At 38.7% G+C, this 22,081-nt stretch overlaps 1 protein-coding gene across 1 annotated transcript in view; it reads left to right on the forward strand.

The window, feature by feature from the left end:
* Positions 1-22,081, forward strand: part of LOC135363099 (alpha-mannosidase 2-like) — a 143,445-nt gene that overhangs the window by 9,284 nt on the left and 112,080 nt on the right. Inside the window, exon 4 of the mRNA XM_064583784.1 lies at positions 10,281-10,452. Coding sequence (XP_064439854.1) covers positions 10,281-10,452 — 172 coding nt within the window. The remainder of the gene's footprint in view (positions 1-10,280; positions 10,453-22,081) is intronic.

Here is a 22,081-nt window from a genome sequence, read left to right on the forward strand (position 1 = left end):
TCTGCAGCAACAGTTTAAAACAAACTTTAGCTTAGTGGTTTGTTTCATCGGAGTTTTGTCTGTTGGGGATAGGAATGTTTGAAATAGACTTATGAAAGATTCCTATACTGAGTTCCCTAACTTTAGGAATTCTGTGGCTGTGTTTTTATATATGTAGGTGTTTTTCTTTTTGGATCGAGTTCTGATATCTCACAAGACAGATAAATTTCAAATTATGTTTCGTATTTTAATTCCTAATCATGCCTTCTTCCAGTCTATGAGGACATGTAACAATTGTCATACAGTATTTTGTATGGTTTACATGAGTTAAAACAAAATTGGAAAGGAATTGTTAAGTAAATGCTGATAACTTTGTACTGTTACACTTTTGAAAAGTTTTGAATCATAGACCATGAAATTAAATGTTAGTTGATTGATACATGTTCATGTTATATTTAATAAGCTGATTAAAACAGCACCTTTGTATCTACAATCTTAATTCTTTCCTTCCCACTACTTAAACTGCCAAAATATTTAGTTAATTTTCCTTCAAAAAAGTCACAGTGTGTAGAGAGTAGATAAGGTATACTAAATGGAAAGTTGGACCGCATATTGTTAGTTAAGCAATTTGTAAGATGAACATTAGAAAATAATCCCCCATGTGGTATGACTCTGAATCAGAGAGACCTAGGCACAAGAGCCACAGTGGAAAATCATTTTATTTTGTGCATTTGCAGTTGTTTTACAGAGTTTTTATTGATTCAAATGAGTGAGTAGGATTTTTCACTTTTTTTTAAATTAAGGAAACAGAATTTTGCATTTAGCATTATATGATAATTTGAAATGAGTGTATGTACCCTTATTCTTTTTTTTTTTTGAAGATTTATTTATTTATTTTAGAGAGAGTGATATAAGTGGGATGAGGGGAGAGGGAGAGAGAATCCCAGCAGACTCCCTGCTGAACGCAGAGCCAGACTTGGGGCTCAGTCTCACGACCCCGAGATCACAACCTGAGCCAAAATTAAGAGTCACCCTTAATCGTCTGAACCATGTAGGTGCCCCTGTGTGCCCTTTTTCTTAAAAAAAAAAAAAGAAAAAGCGAGAGAGAACAAAAACGTGAGGAAATCGCAGTGTGGCATTATTTTAAAGGTTTTCTGCTCATGTATTGTTCAGCACAATCAGAAGAAAAGAGTTCTGGTCAGCCATAGTTGGGTAACACCCAGTGGGTGAAAGCAGGGGAGACTTGCAACTCCATCTGCCAAAGGAACCTGCTGAGTGGAAGGAGATGGTCAGGAGAGGGCCATGTGTTTGTGGGCACAGTTTGCGGAGCACTTTGTTCTGTTTAATAATTGAGGGATAAAATGAGTTCTTCGGTTTTGGCCACTGTGATGGGAAATTTGAGTTTCTGGAGCTAAAATGCATGAAGAAGAACTGAGTGAGAACTGGTATTCATTGCCTGTCTTGTATCAGGGGAGTGTTAAGTGTGTGTTGCTTCATGTAATCCATTCTGCAACCCTTAAAACTGGTAAATTAAACCCCATTTACCAGGTGAAGACAGTGAGGCTAGGGTCGGTATACTAATGTCTTCGAGATCCATCAGTTATAAATTGGCACAGGATGGCGAATTAAAGCTCAGATTTGCCTAATTCTGAGATCTCTGTTCTTTCTACTTACCATGCTGCTTCTCAAGATATTTTATTTAGTTCAAATGATTTTCTTGCTTTATGGGCGTTAACTAATTTGACACATTTATCTGAACCTTGGGTTGTTAATAGAGTTGCCAGATTTTTTTTTTAAAGATTTTATTTGTGGGCGCCTGGGTGGCTCAGTTGGTTAAGCGACTGCCTTCCGCTCGGGTTATGATCCTGGAGTCCCGGGATCAAGTCCCACGTCGGGCTCCCTGCTCATCAGGGAGTCTCCCTGTCTCTCTGACCCTCCCCCCTCTCATGCTCTCTCTCTCTATCTCATTCTCTCTCTCAAATAAATAAATAAAATCTTTAAAAAAAGAAAAGAAATGTGTTGGGCGCCTGGGTGGCTCAGTTGGTTAAGCCACTGCCTTCGGCTCAGGTCATGATCCTGGAGTCCCGGGATCGAGTCCCACATCGGACTCCCTGCTCGGCAGGGAGTCTGCTTCTCCCTCTGACCCTCCCCCCTCTCATGTGCTTTCTCTCTCTCATTCTCTCTCTCTCAAATAAATAAATAAAATCTTTATAAAAAAAGATTTTATTTATTTATTTTAGAGAGTGCTCGAGCAGGGGGAGGGGCAGAGGGAGAGAGAGAAAATCCCAAGCCGAATCCCCGCTGAGCGCAGATCCTGACTCAGGGCTTGATCTCTCAGGACCCTGAGATCATGACCTGAGCCAAAACCAAGAGTCCGATGCTTCACCGACTTTTCCATCCAGGAGCCCCTTGAGTTGTCAGATTTAACTTTATAAAAAAAAAAATGTAAGTTAAGTTTACATTTCCAATAAACGATAATTTTTTTAGTGTGTGTTCTAAATATCATATGGATCACACAGTAAACATTTATTCATTATTTATCTGGAATTCAAATTTAACTTGGCATCCTGTATTTTATCTGGCAATCTTAATTAAGAAAACACTGGCATTAAGAGTTAAATGTTTACACAGCACTTTAGAATTATCTTTTTAAGCGATCTCTCAAATTGGTGTATTGAGGTTCTTTTTCAGGGGGAGAGTGCTGATCGTTGCGGCTCTCACTGGACTGCATTCCTTAGGAGCATATACATCAAGTAGCACCTAGAGATGTAGGTGATCATCAGACATGTCCCCACCCTCCTGTTTTGGTTACTTTTGTCTGTCTGTCCAGTCTGGGTGCTTCAGAGCTCACCGATGTGCCAGTTATACAAATAATTGCTACTGCTTATGAGACTTTACTGTTTCAGGCACTGTTCTCTTCACGTATTAAATCCATTACTGCTCTCAGCCACTTTATGACAAAAGTCCTATTATTACCCTTATGTCACAGATGAGAAAACTGAGGCAGAAGAGAGTCCACGTAATGTGTTGGTGGCAGGGCTGGGCTTGAACCCAAGCTCTGGACTCGGACTTGTAACCACTATTTAGTATTGTTTCTGGAAGGTAATACTTCTGAAACCACAGGCAGAGCTTCTAGGAAGAAGGTCTTCTAAGTGTTTCCGTGTTAGATGTCATCCACTTTAGTATGATTAATCATATAAAACATTTTATGAACTATCTTGCAAAAGTAGACACCTCACCACACTGTTTCCCATCCTTTTTTCCTTCTGGTCTATCCTTATTGAAATGGATGTTCCTGTCCTTAAATACTACTTGAGTACATGAGATGGTGAGTGGTTTTCCTCATTGCTGCATATTTTACAATTAGCAAGTCATTTAGAAGCAGTATTTTCCAGCTTTTAAATGGTTTCTTTTAGAAACTGATAATTTGCCCCACATTTGCCCTGACCGTAAGGCTAAATAGCCTCATATCCTAAGAGTAACTCCTCGAAGGAAGTCACTTTTACTTTTACTTCTAATGGTTTCTTTCATATTATAGACACTTTTCATTTTTTCAGACCACTAAGCCCTGTTTGGGGAAGACGTAGTAGGCCTAAAGTGTCCTACTCGGTGTGAATTGATGCTCATGGATGGAGTCCTTAACAAGGGAGGGAAGTAACTTTAGCCCAGATTTAGAAATTATTGTGGAGGTTGATCTCACAATGGCAGGTGTTAAATATCGAGGTATGCAGGTCTTTTAAAGGGCATTTAGAAAAGCAATGTAGTAAGGGGTCACAATTGGACATTATACATACAGCTGCAGGGTGAACAAAACCCCAGCTGTCCTAACGGTAATGCAGATGGCTCCCATGGTGTGGGATAGAATTTCCAGTGAGGGCATCTTACACGGGTTCAAAAAGTGCTGTATCTCAAACAGCTTCGTGGACGTGAAGCTGATATGCTTTGAAAACTATTAGATGACACTGAATCACCTGGGAAAAAGGTGAGGTGATTCTGGAAACCTGAGTTCAGAAGCATTTATAGGATTCAGCAGGCTTCTAGGTTTCCAAAGACTCACAGGTCTTTGGAAAACCTCAGCTTCATCTTTGAGTCTCTCTCTCGTCTCTCGGGAGCTTCAGTCAGTTAGCATCTTCTCTTCATTTTGCCTCCTTGGTGTCATAAACGTTTTCCAGCAGAATTTTTGCAGTGGCCTCATTTCCTGTTTTCTACTTTACCATCTTCGTCTATCCTTTACACTCACAGCACACTCATTTTTGAAAGCACAGATCAAAAGACCTTAACTTCCTTCCTCCTAGATTTTCAGCAAGAACCAAAAACAGTTTAGAAGATTTTCGGTGATCTGACCCCCACTTCTGTTTTTATTGCTCTCTGTACTCCCAGCGTGTAAGCTGCCACGCAGCCATACCCACCTGCCTTCTCCCTGAAACTGACACAGACCTTTGTGGTTTTGTGTGTTTTCCACATGCTCTTCCTTCTGTTTGGGAACTACCACCTTTTTCCTCTATCCAGATGATGACTATTCTAAGAATCTCTCTTCTGTCCTCCTGGTAGGAATCCACCACTTCTATATTCCCACGGCATTTCGCTCATATTTCCACTGTGGAATCTGTTTTCATTGATTAGCTTTATTGCTTTGCCTTATTAGAGGCTTGGTTTGTGTTTGAATGAATAAACTGGAACAAGACGTTGGTGAAAACTCTTTCACAGTTTATCAGGGCAGGGGGAAACAAGCTTGACTTATAATGGAAATGTTGGAATTAAAATTAATCAGCAGTGGATTTGAGTTATGATAATACCAGTTAAGATGGTGCGTGATACCTTAAGTGTAAGAGTGGCTATTGCAGTCAACTATGGAAGGATTTGACAAGTGATGGAAGAAACCTGTTGATCATATGTTGATAGACAATAACTTCATTACTAAAATAAAGAAGCTTTCTTATTTTATAAACCTTTATATTTGTTTCTTAATTTGAGACTATTATGTTAAAACAGAAGTAACCTGAAGCTTAAGTTATAGTTTTTACATGTTTATTATCTGGATATAATTATTTTTGATTCAAAATTTACTATGCTCTCTTAACATTCAGTACCTATTTAACTTTGAGTAGAATAAATGTAATCATTAAAAAAATCATTATTGTAGCAGTTAAAATCACAACAGTGTAGCAATGATTTGAGGGGATGTGTGTTTTATTTATTTATTTTTTATTTATTTTTATTTATTTATTTTTTAAAGATTTTATTTATTTATTTGAGAGAGAGAGTGAGAGAGAGAAAGAGCACAAGAGGGGGGAGCGGGAGAGGGAGAAGCAGACTCCCGCTGAGCAGGGAGTCCGATGCGGGACTCGATCCCGGGACTCTAGGATCATGACCTGAGCCGAAGGCAGTCGCTTAACCAACTGAGCCACCCAGGCGCCCCCGAGAGGATGTGTGTTTTAAATTATCTTAGGGCTGACAGAGCTTTTTTAAATATAAAATAGAACCTTAAGAGATAATGACCAAAGATTATTAGGTTAGCATCAGAACAGACAATGAATGCATTAGAGCTAATTGTGTATGTGTGCAATGTCTTTTCCTTTTGGTTTCATTTCCAGTTGGAGTAATAAATTCGTATTTATATTTCATATACCTTTTTTCCCCTATCCTTTTGGCCGTGCATTTCATTCATCTATCACATACTTACTGAATTCTTGATGGTGTAGGCTTCATACTAGGTGCTGGCTTCATGAGAATTCAATGCTTTGAAGTTCGGGTTATAGGTTCTCAAATTTGTAGGAATTGGGGCAGAAATACCTGGAGGTCCTCAGGCCCTTTGTATAAACATTTAAAAGTTATAGATCAAACTGATACATTGCTAAATAAGGATAGGTCTTTTCATCCTGCCTTGAGAAATAGCACCATTATCAGGAAGGCCATGTGTGGGTTGAGATCGATCAGGCTCCAGTTCTCTACTGGAATGTGTTGGTGCATGTGGGAAGAGCCAGCCTATAGTAGCCCAGCCCTGTCTCCCAGAAATGGCCCTGTCCTAAACCAGGCCCTCCTTTGCAGACACCCCAGCACTCTTCCCACACCCCTGCAAACTGCATTCCCCCTGCCCATTGCTCAGGCTAGGGAGGTTACCACCTGCAGGTCGACTTCCCTATAGAAAAACCTATAGAAGGCCCTTGGTGGGCTCTAGAAACTGGCTTGAGGCTGTTTGAACACAGATTTCTGGGCCCTGGTACTCAGAAGGGCAGGTCAGGGCAAGTCAGGGCAGGCTCTGGGTGGGCAGGTTCTTTGCTTTGGGAATTTATTGTGTGAAAAGAATGTGGTCAGAGGACGAATAGGAAGATCCCTCAAGTGACCAGGGCTCAGGAAGGGATCCCCTTGCCCAAGTGCGAAATTGGTGCTGTGTATGCTCTTGAACCAAATAAAACTGAGTGTTCCTTGAGAGGATCAGAGTGCCACAAAGTCTTTAGATTTTGAAACAAGATCAAGAGTCAAATTTTAAAAAATAGTGTTTTGTCAGTGAACAATTACGAGGTGCTTAATTGTTCACAAGCATTTAAAATAAGCATTGGGTTGTCAACTTTATTAGGCTTTATATTTTAAAACTTAAAATTTTTTATGATAAAATAGTGATAGCAAACTTGGAGTTATGCCTGCTTTAAAGAACTTCTAATTATGTATTCTTTGTTTTAGATATTTCCCCACTTACTTAAAAATGGTGACTAGCTGTTTTATGGGTTGAAGTGTTGTTAGAGGGGAAAAAGAGTAAATGGAAAGGTATTCTTCGTGCTATTCTAGCCCTGGTTCAATTTCCAAGTGTATTCAAGGGAAAGAAAAAGGCTGTGAATTGACCACTTAAGTAAATCAGTTTGCAACTCAATGTCCTAGGATTATTAAATCCAGAGGTAGGAATATAATTTTATGTCACAAAAAATCATCCCATACAACTTTTCATAAAATACTGTCTTTCTGATTGGTCTTATGTTAATATACAATTGTAGTTTTACAGTAATTGAGGAAAAGAAAGAGCCAATTCAGTGTAAAAGGGAATACTTGATTATTGTATAAGAGCAATAAAAGCTAATTTACTGTTATATTACTCAATATTGAAAGCTGCAAGAGGCTATCTTTTAGTTCATTCTTCATTAATTGTGTTATATTTTAGTGATATTAGTATCTATTATAGATGAGTTTTATGGAAGGCTTTGAAGTTGACATCTCAGCATGTATTTTGGCTCACGTAAATATCTTTGACATATTTTCTGCATGATTGTTGAAGGGCAAATGAAGTGTTGAAGGCAACATGGATTAATCAGTCACTGTGATTTCTTTATGAAAACTCCTATGATAAACTATTCTTTGAAAGGGTCTTAGCTAATAACAAATTATAACTGATGAAAACAAGTAATTGTACTTAAAAAAGAAAAAAAAAACCCTGTTACTTATTCAGCTTCATAAAGACAGTTTCTTCTAAATTTGCTTTCTATGCTAGATTACTAGAGTTTTATTATTAAATTAATTTTGGAGTCATTCCATTGTTAATAGCTCTTTTCTTTTATTGAGTTAATAGCCAAATAATTAGGGCTTAGTTTTGACCTTTGTTAAAATTTAGGTAAAACACCTATGTGTGATGTCTTAAAGACAATAATTTGCACAGAGCCATTTCAGGAATTTACATGGTCCTCACTGCACATGTATAATAAGAGCATGATGCAGAAGGAGAGGTCACTTCCAAACATTTGATTTTAGCTCAGTCTTGCAATATGGAGGTAGATACATGTTAAATTAAATATTATAATGGTCCTTGGTAAAATAAATTCTCCCCACAGTGCAATCTTTGTTTTTCGGATGGTAATAACACTGATTTTTTCTAGGGCTAAATTAGTTTGCTAGGGTTGCCATCCCAAAGTACTACAGACTGGGTGGCTTAAGCAACAGAAATTTATTTCCTTACAGTTATGGAAGCTGCAAGTCCAAAATCAAGGTGTCAGCAGTGTTGGTTTCTTCTGAAGGCCTCTCATCTTGGCTTGCAGATAGCCCCCTGTCTTCGCATGGTCTTCCCTCTGTGTATGTCTGTGTCCTAATTGCTTTTTCTTGTAAGGACATATTGGATTAGGGCCCACCTTCATGACCTTATTATACCTTAATCACCTCTTGAAAGACCCTGTCTCCAGATACAGTTGCATTCTGAGGTATTGAGGTTTAGGATTTCAACATAGGAATTTTGAGGGGACACAATTCAGCCCTTAATAGGGGCATAGAATGAATTCTTTGCAAACCAAAGTTTTGGATTACCAATATGTTTAAGATGTGGAACAGTTTATTTAAATGTTTTAAATAAATGTGCCCTTTTCAAAATTTAGTTGTTAGAAATATCTTTTATTTCCTCTTTCACCTGTTTTGATTGTAGAGATGGGGAAGGGTCCATTAAAGACTGATGAAGGTGATAATAATAATAGCAACTAACATTTATCAAATCCTGTGTTATATCCTGGACTCTGGTCTGAGCACCTGATGTTTTTTTGTCTTGGATGTTGGCATGGTCAGCATTAGCAGCGAGTTGGAGCATGCTAGGCGTAGGTTGGCTTTTCTTTGCTTGTCCTTGGGAATCCAGATGTGGATCTTGGCTTTGCGGTCTGGGGCAGGAGTCCCAAGTTTGTACCTTTGCCAAGCAAGATGGGATTCTTTGCAAACCACTATTTCATGAGCTATCTTTGAATTTTCTATATAGATAGGCTTTTTATTTAAACATGGAAAAGTTAAACTATCCATGTAGTATTCTTTGGTGACTTTAAAAATAACTTAAAGGTGTCCCAGATCAAGAAAGTCCTCGTAAAGAATATTTTACACTGAATTCCTCTTTGGCTTCTGGCTTCATACCTGTCGCTTTGTACATGCTCACTAAATAACTATGGAATGAATGAATAGATTTTAGTTAAAGCAAAAGGGAGAAATACAGAGTGTCAGTGCCCTTTTCAGAAGCTCATATTTACATTGTCAAAACAGTTGCATTGTCTTCTCTGCCCTAGCACATTTTATTATCTTCCAGCTTATACAGTATATTTCAGATATTAATTATAAACAAAAGAACTAACCAGTTGACCCCTTAATAGTTTAGTCTCCCCACATGTTTGAGGTTTGGAAAAAATAGAGCAGTAGTTTAGCCTGGATGTATAGAAACTCCTATCTCTCTATAAGATTTCATGGATAAGAGGTTGTTCTTTGGAAGGTCCATGTGGCCAATAGATAGCTGGGTATGATTTTGCCTCAGCAGCTCATCATGTTGCTTTAATGCTCTGCCAGATAGGGCTATGCTTGGACCTATGGGTCTTGTTAAAAATGTTTCTTTATAGGGATGGGGCACCTGGGTGGCTCAGTCAGTTAAGCGTCTGCCTTCAGCTCAGGTCATGATCCCAGGGTCCTGGATTCGAGTCCCGTGTCAGGCTCCCTGTTCAGCGGGGCGTCTGCTTCTCCCTCTGCCTGCCACTCCCCCTGCTTGTGCTCTCTTTCTCTCTCTCTGTCAAATAAATAGAATCTTATAAAAAGATGTTTCTTTATAGTGAAATTGCAAATATCTTTAGATAAAACTTCCAGGATATTTGAGAAAAGTCTGAGAACTAAGTCCTCAGTATCTACAATTTTCTTTTGAAAAAGACTTGACATACATGTATACACTTGTGTTGTTTGATTAGTGTCAATTTGTGCTTCCAAAAAATGGAATAATTTACAGCCTTTGGAAACTAATGCCCGTTCTTGGCAGAATTCTACTTCTCTGTATTCATAATAGTGCTATTAATTACCTTACTGCTTTGCTGCTGACTTTTAGATATAGTTTATACTTTTCTTTTTCTTAATTTAACTTACTAAAATGGGTAGGGAGTTTCAGATGTGGTATGAAGGGATACAGTTTTCATTACATTATGAGTAGTACTGCCAGCTTGTTAACGCTGTTCAGATTTTTAGAATTAAAGCAAATTCCTTAAATTAGAGATAAATTATAAATAATTGAATTCAATACTATAATTACTAAGCATAAATAAATGCTTTTGGGCCTCAGGTCATTTTTTCTCATTTTTTCCCTCATTTCTATCTGAATTTGTGCAGTTTTCAGAGTGTTTTGTCATTAGTGACTTTTTGAGTTTCGTATCCATTGAAATGGAATTTCACCACTTGAAACATTTCTGAAATTTTTAAATGTGTCTTAATATGAATGAAACATCTAAGGGTATCCAAAGGTGATGCAATGGAATGTGACTGAGTTGAAATCAGACATATGAATCAGACCTTTGTTGTATATTTGTGTCTTGATTTAGGTTGGTTGAAGACTTTTGATGACTACTTTAGAGAGATGACTCAGTATATTTTTAATAACATGGTCATCAAGCTGAAAGAAGACTCACGGAGAAAATTTATGTGGTCTGAGATTTCTTACCTTTCAAAGTGGTGGGATACTATAGATAAGCTGAAGAAGGATGCTGTTAAAAGGTTTGTTTTAAAAGTGTTTTTTTGTTTGTTTTTTTGTTTTTGCAATTTGGTAATATTAAACATTAATTATACAGTGAAACAAGACTTGAATTTTTAGAAGGTAAAAATTCTTAGCCTTATATCTGAAACTAAAATATTTCTTCACATCCTTTTTTCCCTGATTCTAGTTCATCTCTGAAAAAGTGACTTGAAACTTTTCTGTTGAAGTCCTTATGTTCCAACTTTGTCCCGGAGATTGAATTATTAGGTCAAAGGGGCTTAATATTTTAAATGGTTTTTGAAGCATATAATCAAAGTGACCCTTGGAAAGATTGTTTCAGAGTATTCTTCTATCTTTCATATAGAATTGTACCAATGTCTCTGCCTAGTTGGCCACCAGTATAATTTTTTTCTAAAACTTTGACCGATTCGATGGTTGAAATATTTTAATTTGGATTTTTGATTACTGATAATGTTGCATATTTTCTCAGTGTGGTATGATGAGAGAATCTGTTCCCTATGTGTCCCTCCCTTCTGCTCCCAAGAGTTTAAGGATTATCATAGCATGAATTGCTTTCTTTTATTTATTTAATATCACACATATAGCACTTCCTGTTTTAATGCCTGTTCTGAGCACTTCACAAATGATAACTGATAATCCTCGCAGCAGTCCTGTGAAGTAGGTACAATGACTGTCCTCGTTTTACAGATAAAGACACCGGTTGTCCGGGGTCACCCAGCTGGGACGCGCCTCGCTGGCGTGCCATCCGGGGCCGCCTGTCCAGCCCCACAGGCTCTTCCCTCCCATGCTGTGCTCTGCTGCTGCCCTGAGATGTAAATTGTCTGGTTTTTTTCCTACTTATTTGAAGTGCCATCTTTGTTGTATTTAAATATGCATTGATTTCTGGGTTTTCTGACCTCTTTCATGGACTTTTCTGCTTGACTCTGATTGTCGTGGCTTTAAGATCTGTTTCATTAATGGGCAATTTAAATCTCCCTTTGTCTTTCTTTGCTGAAAAATTCTTTTAATGAGTGACCACTTAATTTTCCCAAGGAGCTTTAGAATTAATTTGTTAAATTCTTTCTACCGTATCAAAAAAGAAAAGGATTTTGATGGAAATTGACACAAACTAATTTAAAGATAATTTGGAGGGATTTGGTTTTCCATCATTATCCATCAGACCTTTTTTTTTCTTTTTCTTGATAGGGCACAGCATTCAAAAACTTTGTTAGTGATACACACACACACGCACGCACACACACAGAAGAGATGGGAACCTAATAAAGATGCTGGTAGAGATTTATGTATGTTAGGTGGTTAGAAATAACATAAATGCTACAATAAAAGACCTGAAGTTTATACTTGTAGACGTGGATGTCAGAAAGTGTACAGACTTTGAGTTAGTGCAAAATGGTAGAAAGTGGGTTATCTGAAATCTGACAGGAAGTTTTTTGGCATATGTGGATGATTGTGAACACAGACAGTGAATTGAAGTAACTGGTAGACCTTGGAGGGTGTGTGTGTGTGTGTCTTGTGTATCCCTATGTGGCTGGGTTCAACTGGGTGCAGTTTTCTGCCTTCTTCACTTCTGTTTCTCAGGGACAAAATTTCACTTAAGCAATACAAAATTTGCTCCCTGATATAATCATTCACTTTGGAATAAATTTTTTTGAAACAAGCATTTATAGCAGAAATGACTATACCTATTTTTTTTGCCACTGTTCCCCTGTCAGCTCCCTTTTATTTTTAGGGATTTTATTACTTTTTAAATTTAGTACATAAGGGTTTGTGCCCGATCTTTGCTTACTAGCTCATTCGGTCATGCATTCTGCAACTGCCCCAATGGATATCTCCAATGGGGCAAGAGCGACGAGGTTTGGACACTCGTGAGCTGAGTATTTCTTTTTCTTGATCATAAATTCTAACTCTCACCACTGACAAATAATTATCTTTTCTCCTTTTAATAACTAAAATTACTATAACTACCACTCACTTGTAGTTTGTTTGGATTTGCCTGATCTCTGTGCCCTTTTTACATTAGAGGGAATTCATTTAGAATAGTAGTTCAAATGGTTAGGCCCTGGAATGAGGCTACCTGGGTTCAAATTCTGGCAACTCCCATCTATTGTGTGAACTTTGGGCAAATTATCTAACCTCTCTGTGTCTCATTTTCTTTGTCTAGTGAGGATAATATTGGGACCTATTTTATTTGGTTTTTATGAAGATTGAATGAATACAAATAAATGCTTAGCCCAATGCCTGGCATATTTTAAGTCCTTAATAAATATTAAAAGCTCTTGTTATTTTAGTTTTTGTCACTTTGAATCTTTCTCTTGGACACTCAGTGTAGAACTTTAGTTCCGAAGTCATCCTTTTTTTTTTTTCTTTTAATAAAAGAATTTAACTGTAAAATATATGCTTTCTTTCTTAAAAAAGCTTTTTAATGTATTGCTTCAGTGAAGATAACCTTCCCCTCCACTTCCCCGCTCAGACATTTTTAGGATTTTTAAAATTTTATCCATGAAATTCTAAATTTTGACCGTGTATCTAGGTATAACTTATTATTAAACTTTCCATCTGTCAATTCAAACATATCTTCGGCTTATGTGTTCTGCCCTTACTATATACTGTTTTTATTTTCTCTGGGGATTAAATTTTCTAGTTATTGAGTCTCACTTTTCCACATGCATTTTTGATTTCTTTGTTATATTTACTGTGTTTGGGAGATTTTTCTTAAGGGTTTTAAAGATTTTCTTAAAGATTTTTCTTAAGGGTTCTTTTTTTCCCCCACTTCAGATTCAGTTCTTTGAGGGTATGAAACATGTTCTTTTCTGGCTTTGGTTTTAACTGTTTTTGTTTGCTTGTTTGTTTTTTACCCCTCAGTTCTGCATTCTTTATATGGTACCCTGTAAGTCCAAGTATTTTTGTCTTTTTTATTCATCCTTGAACAATAACAGATGTATATACACCTAGAATTTGTCCCAAAACAGAGAGTGTAACTGGCCTCAATTCCTTCCTGTTCTAACTAAATACTTTGTTTCCTTGCTGTGGGTGTTAGTTCATATTGACTGGCCAGCGTCCATTCCCCCTGGTTTCCTTTTGGGAAATGGCCTCTCACACATGTCAGATCCTCCATCTTCCTGCCTCAGGTCAGACAAGCCAGCTATGACCTGAGCTCGGCTAATCAGTGTATTACTGCCCAGCATTCTGAGTCGTTAGAAAGTGAAACGAGGGTGGACAAAAGGAAGCAAGGGAGGCAGACGTAGAGGGAAGGTTGCAGGTCATCCCTCACAGCCCTGGTGCGTTCATAATACTCTTCCTGTCCTGGGACATGGTCCCTGTGATCCCTGTAGCATGTCCTCTCGTTTTCTTCCAGCCCTTCGTTAAGCTTGGACTTGTAGTCCTCAGTTTTGTGTGTCCAGGAGAGTCTCCCAGTGCATTTCCTCTCTGGAGTCGGCGGGTGTTGTTGGCAAACAAGAAAGCTAGCTGATCTATTCCCCCTCAGATCCTTTGTTGGAGAGCTGGATTCTGAAAGATTGCATGAGCATCAGGGACCCAGCAGCTGGAGAATATGTCCCTGTCATGAAAAGGAATGGCCGAGGGGAAGAGAGTAGCTGGGGCTGTGGGAAGATGGGGAGATTTATGAAGTGTTTGTTCTCTGCTGGGTGAAGCTGTGGAGGCCAGGATTAGCTTTCTCCATTCAGCTTTCTCTTTTGTGACGTGTAAGCCAAGTAAGAGCTTTGGCCTGTCTGAAGGTCCTGCTTCACAAGAGTATAGGAGACTAGAGTCCAGCTACCTCCGAAGGAAAGTGGGCTTGCTGCCTGCTGCTTTTCGTAAGGTGAGGCCATGCTTGTTTCCTCCCAGGATGGCTGCATTAGGGAGCTACCCTCTGCAGCAGTAAGGACCTTGGGGTTGAGAGGCTTCTCTGTAGGATGAGCTCTCAAAGAGCCCTCAGGTTGAAGTATGGAGATAGTGATTAGTGTCTGTCCCAAGATACAGCTTTGCTTCAGTCCTTGGCCCTCCAAATTAGGGGCTGTTGCCCAAATCTCTCAGAGTCCTTTCTCTTTATGATTTGAGACTCCATGTTGATTTTTCTTGTAGGATGATGGCAAGTTAATACTTGAATTATTTTAGTTTCATCTATGTAGTATCTGTCAGAACCACCGCCAATTTTATAGCATGAGGATAGTCCCCTTCTCCTTATTCTAGCTGGGTGCATATCTCTCTCTCTTTTTCTGCTCTGTTGGCCATTTTACTTACGTTGAGCTGTATGAAATTGCCGGTATTTCACCATTTTTGATGTACAAAAATAGCAATTTCATGGGATTCAACCTAAGATTAAGGATAGAAAATGGTAAGATGTGGTAAGGAGTGGGAATACAAATGAGAATCTAATGCTCAATTCATTGTCTTAAACTTCTTTTGACAGATGCTCTTTTGGCAGTGGGAAATATTCTGGAATATAGGCCTGATCTTGATGATACCATTTTGCTTGAAGAAAATATTGTTTTTGTTTTTTTGTTCTTTTTGTTTTGTTTTGTTTTAAGATTTTATATTTATTTGAGGGAGAGATAGAGCACAAATGGAGGGGCAGAGGGAGAGGGACAAGCAGACCCCTCTGCTGAGTGGGGAGCCTGACAAGCTCAATCCCAGAACCCTGAGATCATGACCTGAACCAAAGTCAGACGCTTAACTGATTGAGCCACCTAGGAGTCCCAAAGAAAACATTGTTTTTTATAGCAAAGTTAAGGCAAATGAGTTTTGTTTCTGGTCAAGCTTTGTCAGAGTTTTCTCCCTTCTTGGCATCATCATACACTTTTATTCACTTATTACATTTATCTGTGGAATTAGGGTCATAGCATTTTTTCCCCTACTTACTTAAATATAACATTCTTAGTATTTCTTGCCTAAATGTATGTTTTGGGGAAAAATTAATAGATGTACAGGTGTGCTTTCAGTATTTAAAATTCTGAGCTTGTACTAAGTGGTGTTAACTGATAGAATTTTTTTGACTGCTAGTATAATGCTTATGCAGTGGCTTATTTTTTCCTTTTTGAAGATGAGTCTATGGATTCTATGTCTGTACCTAAATTTGCAAGCTATCTATTGCAGAACAGAACCTGTTAATTCCAGCAGAGTTCCATGTAAGCTTTTATTGTCCCTGAAGAATACCAATTGATTGTGGGAACTTAACAGAAACATAACTCAAATGATCCCCATAATCTATTCTAGCAGTGACTTGTTTGATTCTCACCCCCTGTGGCAGCAGTCTTCAGCTCTATAAGCTTTTAAAAATGAGAATCTAGTTAACTAAAGGGAGATCCATGCAAACAACATCTAGCCTTTTGTGTGTGTGTGTGTGTGTGTGTGTGTGTGTGATTCAAAGTAATTTAATCAATTATAGTCATGGTGCCTACTTGTAACACATATCCAGTGGATTTAAAAGAAACTTCCTCCCATTAAATAATCAACACATTTTCTGTCTAGGCTTGTTTTATTTTTGAAAATGACTAGGATGTTAACATTCTTTTTACTTTTTAGGCTTCATATTTGAATATTCTTCAGCTAAATGCAGTTAAATACTGCATGATGTTTATAATACATCAAAATGTGAATCCTTATTCAGAATCAAGCAGCTGAAACATTAACCTTAGCATTTCTTTTGACTAGCACCCAGCATATTACATACTTATTTTTTTCTCTCTGGGCACTGAGACACTGAAACAGTTTTTACGGTGCATGTGCTCTTGCTGTTGAGACTGGTGTTCAGTGAAGAAGCTTAATGAGTTGTTGGAACCTAGAACAGTTTGTGTTCACCGAAGTCTTGACCAGCTTCTGTGTGGACATTTTGGTATGAAATAAGGCTTCATATGTGTGTGGGGAGGAAAGGTATCATCAGTGAATGGTTATTGAAGTGATGGTTAATGAAAATATTTTATCTTCAACACATTGCTGGGTTTCATTGCTTTGCCAAGAATGCACAATCTTTTTTTTTTTTTTTTTTAAGATTATTTGTTTGAGAGAGAGTGCATGCATGAGAGAGAGAGCACTAGCTGGAAGGGGGAAGGGGCAGAAGGAGAGGGAGAAGCAGGCTCCCCGTTGAGCAGGGAGCCCAATGTGGGACTTGATCCCAGGACCCCAGGATCATGACTGAGCTGAAGGCAGATGTTTAACAGACTGAGCCACTCAGGTGCCCCAAGAATGGAAAATTTCTAATCTGTCATTCTCTTACATCTTTTTTCCTAGGTTTATATTTAAGTGAACCTTGTACCCTATTTTCTTAACTATCTGTTTGCTTATTGAAATCAGAGAAATGGGGGCACCTGGGTGGCTCAGTTGGTTAAGCGGCTGCCTTCGGCTCAGGTCATGATCCTGGGGTCCTGGGATCGAGCCCCACATCCGGCTCCCTGCTCAGTGGAGAGCCTGCTTCTCCCTCTCCCTCTGCCTGCCAGCCGCTCCCCCTGCTTGTGCTCTCTCACTATCTCTCTGTCAAATAAATAAATAAAATCTTTAAAAAAAAAAAGAAATCAGAGAAATGGTTGAGATCACTTTCTTAAATAATACAAATTCAAACTTATTGATGTGCATTTCAGGTTTCACTATAAAAATGTACTTTTAAAGTTCTCATACAGGTTAATTTATCATACATTTTATACAGGTCAAATTTTACGGTACTTGACTGAAGGCTGCTGTGAAATTTGCAGAGCAATAAGAAGTTACAGTGTGTCTTGTGATGTTCAGAGCAAATTGCAGATTTGGACTGAGTTTAGAGGCTAAAGATACATAGCATTTAATCAAAGGAGTCAAAGCAAATCGCCGGTGTCTAAAATAATCTTAGTTCTCATAGTTGAAGCAGCAGCATATGTGTATTTGAAGATGTATTTCACCCCACTTCCTCCACTCCCAGTTTATTTCCAATGAGGCAGCTTTGTGCAGCTGCCACCCCTCAGCCACTCCGGCTGCTGGCTTCTGTCTACCTCACGGATACTGGCACAAGCCACGAGGGGCTTCTCAGCTGCTCCATCCACTGGATGTTGGCGCCGTCCCCCTGAAGGCTTTCTTTGCAGCGTCAACACTGACCACTTCACTGTCCTTGAAATTCTTTCTTTCTTGTCTTCTCTGACCCAGAGCTGTTTGTCTCCTGTTTCTCTTCCTGCCTTGCTGAGCATGCCTTTTTCATCCCCTCAGTTTCCTCCTCTGCTCACTTCCTCCATGTCCCTTTCTCGCCTGTGGGGTCGTACCCCTTGCTTCTCCTCTTCATCCTGCAGGCTCATCCACACTGTTATTTTAATTACTAGGTGTTTGGGCTGCTTCCAGATCTAGAGTGCCAACCTCAACTTCTTTTTTCCCTATTTAATGACAATAGTAACAGCTAACACTTCCTGAGTGCTTAACGTATACCAGGCATGTTGTAAGCACTTACATGTATTTATCCAGTCAGTCCTATAGCTTTCTTAGGAGTTAAGATGAGTTGAGTTTCCTTATGAGGAAACTGAGGCAGGGGTGTAAAGGAACGCACCTAAGATTCTCCAGCTAGTGAATAGGTCATGAAGACCAGAGCCAGGCAGCCTGGCCCCAGAATCAGTGCTGTTAAGTATTGTGTGCTCTGCCTTTTCCATCTGCCATTCAGGCCAAATCCAGTCAGTCCCCTAAGCCTTGTCACTTACTCCTCTTTAGTATTTCTGTGCTCTGGACCCCAGTTCCAGGCCCATTACTCTGTGTTTCCTGCTATTATGAAAACCTCCAGCTGGTCTTCCTGTGTCTAGCTCTGTCTCTTCCAGGTGTCCTCCATTTCTCCCACAGAGTTAGGTTTCTAATGTATCATTCTGTCCATGTCACTTCTTGACTTTAAAACACTTCAGTGATGCTTCAGTGTCAAAAGGTACAGACCCATCTCTTGTCTGGCACACAGTGGCTCTTGCTCTGATTCCTCCCTACTTGTCCATCCTTCCCTCTGATCACTTCCTGCCTCACAGTCTATTCTTAGCCCTGCTGAGCTGTGTGGGTGTCCTCAGACACATGTTATTTCTTGTTTAGGAATTTGCCCACGAGTTGAGCTTAGAATTTTTTTTTTCCTTTTGTGCAATGGATAATCTCAGTCTTACTCATTTTTCAAGACTCAGCTGAAATATTACCTTATTTCTGAAGCCTTCCCTTATTTACTCCATCATTCATTCAACAAATACTGTGCTAGACTCCGGGGATACAGGAGATGAGGAAGACAGACCTGATAGTAGCAAAAGAAACAGTCAACAAAACCAAAAGACAACCAACAGAATGGGAAAAGATATTTGCAAATGACATATCAGATAAAGGGCTAGTATCCAAAATGTATAAAGAACTTATCAAACTCAACACCCAAAGAACAAATGATCCAGTCAAGAAATGGGCAGAAGACATGAACAGACATTTTTCCAAAGAAGATATCCAGATGGCCAACAGACACATGAAAAAATGCTCAACATTGCTTGGCAGCAGGGAAATCCAAATCAAAATCTCAATGAGATACCACCTCACACCAGTCAGAATGGCTAAAATTAACAAGTCAGGAAATGACAGATGTTGGCGGGGATGCGGAGAAAGGGGAACCCTCCTACACTGTTGGTGGGAAGGCAAGCTGGTGCAGCCACTCTGGAAAACAGTATGGAGGTTCCTCAAAAAGTTGAAAATAGAGCTGCCTTATGACCCAGCAATTGCACTGTTGGGTATTTACCCCAAAGATACAAATGTAGGGATCCAAAGGGGTACGTGCACCCCAGTGATTATAGCAGCAGTGTCCACAATAGCCAAACTGTGGCAAGAGCCAAGATGCCCATCGACAGATGAATGGATAAAGAAGTGGTGTATATATATACAATGGAATATTATGCAGCCATCAAAAGGAATGAGATCTTGCCATTTGCAATGACGTGGATTGAACTGGAGGGTATTATGCTAAGCGAAATAAGTCAATCAGAGAAAGATAATTATATGATCTCACTGATATGAGGAATTCTCAATCTCAGGAAACAAACTGAGGGTTGCTGGAGTAGTGGGGGGTGGGAGGGATGGAGTGGCTGGGTGATAGACATTGGGGATGTATGTGCTATGGTGAGTGCTGTGAATTGTGTAAGACTGTTGAATCACAGAGCTGTACCTCCAACAAATAATACATTGTATGTTTAAAAAAAAAAAAGCAGGAAGGGAAAAATGAAGGGGGGAAACCGTAGGGGGAGATGAACCATGAGAGACTATGGACTCTGAGAAACAAACTGAGGGTTCTAGAGGGGAGGGGGGTGGGGGGATGTGTTAGCCTGGTGATGGGTATTAAAGAGGGCACGTACTAAATGGAGCACCGGGTGTTACAGGCAAACAATGAATCATGGAACTCTACATCAAAAACTAATGATGTAATTTTGGTGATTAACATAACATAATAAAATAAAAAATAAAAATAAATAAAATAATAAAATAAGGGGAAAAAACTTAGTATCACAATAAAGTGTTTGCTTCTATGGAAGCAAGAAGGGTGTCTTGGGAGGCTTCCTGAAGCAGGTGGTATTCAGGCTGAAACCTGAAAGGGGTTATAATTAGCCAGTTACGTAGGGGGTGGGGAAGGAATTCCAGGTTATGAGAGCAGAATTGTGATTATGGGCCAGGGATTATTAGCAAGAGCTTGGCATGTTCAAACACCCAGAAGAAGTTTATGAGGCTTCAGCAGTGAGGAGGAAGGTGTGTGTGCTCGGGCTGGTTAATGTCTGGTCATCAAGGAGATGCAGATTATAACTACTGCAAGATTCTATCCCAAACCCTTTAGAATAGCTACAATCAAAAAGCCTGACAACACCAAGAGTTGACAAGAATGTGCAGCAACTGGAACTCTCATATTGCTAGTGGGGATATAAAATGGGACAATTGCTTTCTGAAAAGCCACCAAAGTTTTCCAAAGTAACACATACATAATGAGACCTAGGAGCCCCCTGCTAGGAATTTACCTAAGAGAAATAAAAACATGCTCACAAAAAGACTTGTTTAGACATTTTCATGGTGATTTCACACTGGAAACAGTTCAAATGTCCATCAGCGAGATAATAGATGAAAAAAGGCATATTCGTGCAGTGGAATTACTGCTCAGCAGTGAAAAAGAATGAATTACTGAAATACATGGTAAGATGGATGAATCTAATAAACGTGTTAAGCAAAAAAAGCCTGACAGAATAATAAATATTGTGTAATTTTACTTGATGAAGTCTAAGAGTAGCTAAACCTATCTATTATGATAGAAATGAAGTAAGAATGTCTTTCTCTTTTGGAGCAATTGAGGCGGGAGATAATTGGAAAGGGGCATGAAGGAACTCTCTGAGTTAATGGAAATAGTCCATATCTTGTTTTTGGTGGTGATTACAGGGGTATAAACACTTGTCAAGACTGATCAAACCAAACACACGTGTATTGTGTGTTGATATCTCAAAAGTCCTTTAAATACAGTACAGCCATAAACATGATGATAGGTCTGTTTATTAACATGGAAAGGTGTGCACTGGTATAGTATTAAGTAAAAGAAGTTGGTCAAAAACTGTGCCTACCATAACCCCTTATGCATTTATAGCAAGATAGTGAATAAATTTTTGAATTTTATTCTTTAATCTCATATATATTTTGATTCATTATGAATGAGCATTTTATTAATTTGTTTTGGAAAATGATAGAATGAAGTAATATTCACTATACAGTGAAATATTTAAAGACGATCCTCTTTTTTTTTGTTTTCTTTTTTCTTTTTTTTTTTAAAGATTTTATTTATTTATTTGAGACAGATTTCATTCTTTTTTATGGCTAATATTCCATTATGTATATATATACATATATATATGACGGCTTTATCCATTAGTCAATGGACATTTAGGGTCTTTCCATAATTTGGCTGTTGTTGATAATAGTGCTGTAAACTTTGGGGTACATGTATCCCTTTGAATTAGTATTTTTGTATCCTTTGGGTAAATGCCTAGTGCAGTGCTGGGTTGTAGGGTAGTCCTATTTTTAACTTTTTGAGGATACTCCATACTGTTATGCAAACTGCACCAGTTTGCATAAAGAATATCCTCTTATTAAAACTTAACAGAAATGGGGGTCCTTGGGTGGCTCAGTCAGTTAAGCATCTGCCTTTGCCTCGGGTCATGATCCCAGGGTCCTGGGCCCGTGTCAGGCTTCCTGCTCAGTGGGGAGTCTGCTTCTCCCTCTCCCTCTCCCTCTTCCCCCGCTCATGCTCTCTACCCCCCTTCTCTCTCTCTCTCGCTCACATCAATAAAATCTTAAAAAAAAAAAAAGATTAATTGAGCCATCTAATATTGGAAATATTCTTAAATAACATTTCATGATTATTTTATGCTATAGCTATGTTAGTTTTCAATGTTTAGGAGAAATCGGTATAATATTTATAGTTTAGAAAAAATTTTTCATTTAATTAATGTGTTAATGTAAGTCCCAAGTGTATAAAGGGTACACAGTGAAAGGTAAGAGATGAACCACTCTTGTCTCTTTGCCATCTAGTTCTTCCCACAGAATGCAGCTGCTGTGAACTCTATTATAGATATACAGGAAAACATATGTACATATACCTGTGTGCAAATACATGTTTATTATGCAAATGATAGCATGGCACACACATTG

This window comes from Mirounga angustirostris, unplaced genomic scaffold (genome assembly GCF_029215605.1).
Source record: "Mirounga angustirostris isolate CCGP_5_RB_7025 unplaced genomic scaffold, mMirAng1.0.hap1 SCAF_18, whole genome shotgun sequence".
Taxonomy (NCBI): domain Eukaryota; kingdom Metazoa; phylum Chordata; class Mammalia; order Carnivora; family Phocidae; genus Mirounga; species Mirounga angustirostris.